Source organism: Austrofundulus limnaeus, unplaced genomic scaffold (assembly GCF_001266775.1).
Source record: "Austrofundulus limnaeus strain Quisiro unplaced genomic scaffold, Austrofundulus_limnaeus-1.0 Scaffold438, whole genome shotgun sequence".
NCBI lineage: Eukaryota > Metazoa > Chordata > Actinopteri > Cyprinodontiformes > Rivulidae > Austrofundulus > Austrofundulus limnaeus.
In genome coordinates, this window is record NW_013952840.1 from 345051 (window position 1) to 347966 (window position 2916).

The following is a 2916-nucleotide window of genomic DNA, read 5'->3' on the forward strand; positions in this document are numbered from 1 at the left end:
GCACCGAGGACCTATCCACGTCATCATTTACCCAGAATGCTTTGTGTGCAAATAAAATGGCTCCGTCTGTGTAGCATGTTTAAAAAAATAGTTTAAAAATGATAAAAACTAAACAGCTACAGTATTTTTATAGTCTTTATTTTACAGTTAAATTAAATGCTTATTAAATAAAGTCTAATGTTACAACTAATCCTGGATCCCTTTAAAACAGAGACGTTAATGCTTGACAGAAAAGAACAGCAGAAGAAGAAACCTGATGTTCTGCAGGTGAGCTCACCTGGGACAGTAACGTCTGGGTGAAGGGGAGCGCTGCAGAGGCCAGAGACCTGGTCCGTTCTGCAAGCAGCAGCTCAGAACCCATCACGTCTTTGGGACTTATGATGTCCCAGTCCTCCATGACCGGACCTGCAGAGAAACCAAAGGTCTGGATGAACCTGGGTTCTTCTGGGTCTGCTACAGGTCAGGTGTTGCTGTAGGGACGAAGCTGTTCTTACTGTCCTCTGAGGGTTTCACGTCCATCTTCAGCTGCAGGAACGGTTTGGCTGCACTCATGAAGGCCACGTCCAGGTCCCAGTCCGACAGCAGGGACAGGTAGGTCTCCACGCCGCTCCGGTCTCGGGACAGGTAGCTGACGGTGAAGTTGCGCTTCCTGTGATGAGGTGAACATGTTAAGATGAGCGGTGAGGATCTGCTGTACGGACCGACGTTAACAAGCGCTCGTACCCGTTCAGCTCGAAGGCTCTGAGGAGGATGTGCTGCAGGACCTCCAGAGACGTGATCTGAGGGTCCACAGCGAAGGACCGGAACTCTGTGGGCAGAGCGCTGTCGCACTTCTGTAAGAGATCACATCAAACCAGATGTTTACACAGCCGAAACCAGATGTTTACATATATGTTTACACACAGCCCGAAACCAGATGTTTACACAGCCGAAACCAGATGTTTACATATATGTTTACACACAGCCCGAAACCAGATGTTTACACAGCCGAAACCAGATGTTTACATATGTTTACACACAGCCGAAACCAGATGTTTACACACAGCCCGAAACCAGATGTTTACACACAGCCTGAAACCAGATGTTTACATATGTTTACACACAGCCAAAACCAGATGTTTACACACAGCCAAAACCAGATGTTTACATATGTTTACACACAGCCGAAACCAGATGTTTACACACAGCCTGAAACCAGATGTTTACACACAGCCAAAACCAGATGTTTACATATGTTTACACACAGCCCGAAACCAGATGTTTACACATCCAAAACCAGATGTTTACACATCCAAAACCAGATGTTTACAGATGTTTACACACAGCCAAAACCAGATGTTTACACATGCTTACACACAGCCGAAACCAGATGTTTACACACAGCCAAAACCAGATGTTTACATATGTTTACACACAGCTGAAACCAGATGTTTACACTCAGCTGAAACCAGATGTTTACACACAAGGTTTCTTCAAAGTCTTCATACACTTTGTGAAATTATACTTTATAACTTATAAGTGTGTTAGAATTTAAGATTTTTGATTTAATTATAACATTGAGTTGTTCTGCAGTAAACTCTGTTCATCAGTTTAATAAATATTGTTTATTATTAATTTGTTTGTTTAGTCTTTTCTTGTTTATACTACGTTTTATTTCAATAAATTTAAATTAATTAATGTCCCACAGCAGCTGCACATCTTATTGCCTCCTCTCCAGGTAACATTTGACGTCACGACCGACGCTGTGTGCACACACACGCACGCACACGCACGCACACAGGGGGGGGAGGTGACGTCACCCCGCTGCTTCAGTGAAACTAAAAACCAGAGGAAAGTGAACCTGCTGAGGTTTTATCGATCCAAAATAAGCTGATCGATCAGAACCTCCCGCTGATGATGAACAGCATGGTTCAGGTAAAAACAAAAACAATGTTGGAGGTAAACACCTGACACACAAACACACACACACGGATGATTCGTTTGTTTCTCAGCTCTCATGAACAAAAACAAACATTTATCCGTCCCTGTTTCCTTTATCGGACGGGGAGAACCAAACACCGACAGACAGAACCGGTAAACAAACATCCTACCTTGACTTTGACCCGAACCACCCCCCTCTCCTCCTCGCCTGCCATCTTAAAGGTCCGTTTGGGTTCAGAAAGGATTCTTTTGTTTCCTCCTACATCGATACGGTCATGATTGAGCTACCTAACACAGAGAGAGAGGAGCAGCTGCTCTTCTTCTGCTGCTCTCATCTCCACCGGAAGCGGAAACACCGAACCCTGCTGGCCAGTGTTGGCATTACTCTACATTTACAGAAACTGCTTTAGGTCATGCACATGAAGTTTTACATTTTTTAATTTACTCTATTTTACGCATAAATATGTTAGTTTTAATGTTACGACGTTCTTAGTACTGATATTTTATCGCAAGTAAATTACATAAAAAGACAGAGAAAAAAGTAACAAAGGTTAAATAAATATGTGGGAAGAAACTCACAGATATCCTAATGACTTCATTTATGTCTATGAAGAAATAGACCAACAAATTCAGATTTTAAATGTCAGATTTAGATTTGTTTTGGTAAGTTTATATTACAAGAAAAAGAAAACAAAATAAAACACTATTTTTTAAATACAAATCAATAATTTACCAAAAACGGAGTAGGCTGAAGCCAAGGCTTATACATACCTACCCCATTCAATGACTCTCAGTATACAAAAAATAAATATATCTACTGTCCATATACATACATACATACATACATACATACATACATACATACATACATATGTAACGGGTTTAAGAAATACTTTGATTGTTGTTGTGAAATTCCTGCTAAAATATGTATCACTGATTTATTTCTGTGATGAGTGGATTTTAGCGCTCCCTACTGGTAGTCTATAAAAGTGACAG

General features: G+C 41.1%; 1 protein-coding gene across 1 annotated transcript in view; it reads right to left on the reverse strand.

Moving 5' to 3' along the window:
• Positions 1-2287, reverse strand: part of tbc1d25 (TBC1 domain family, member 25) — a 10052-nt gene extending 7765 nt beyond the window's left edge. Inside the window, exons 1-4 of the mRNA XM_014024741.1 lie at positions 2091-2287; positions 724-833; positions 495-649; positions 278-405 (exon numbers count right to left, since the gene is read on the reverse strand). Coding sequence (XP_013880195.1) covers positions 278-405; positions 495-649; positions 724-833; positions 2091-2135 — 438 coding nt within the window. The 5' untranslated portion in view covers positions 2136-2287. The remainder of the gene's footprint in view (positions 1-277; positions 406-494; positions 650-723; positions 834-2090) is intronic.
• Positions 2288-2916: the final 629 nt, after the last annotated feature.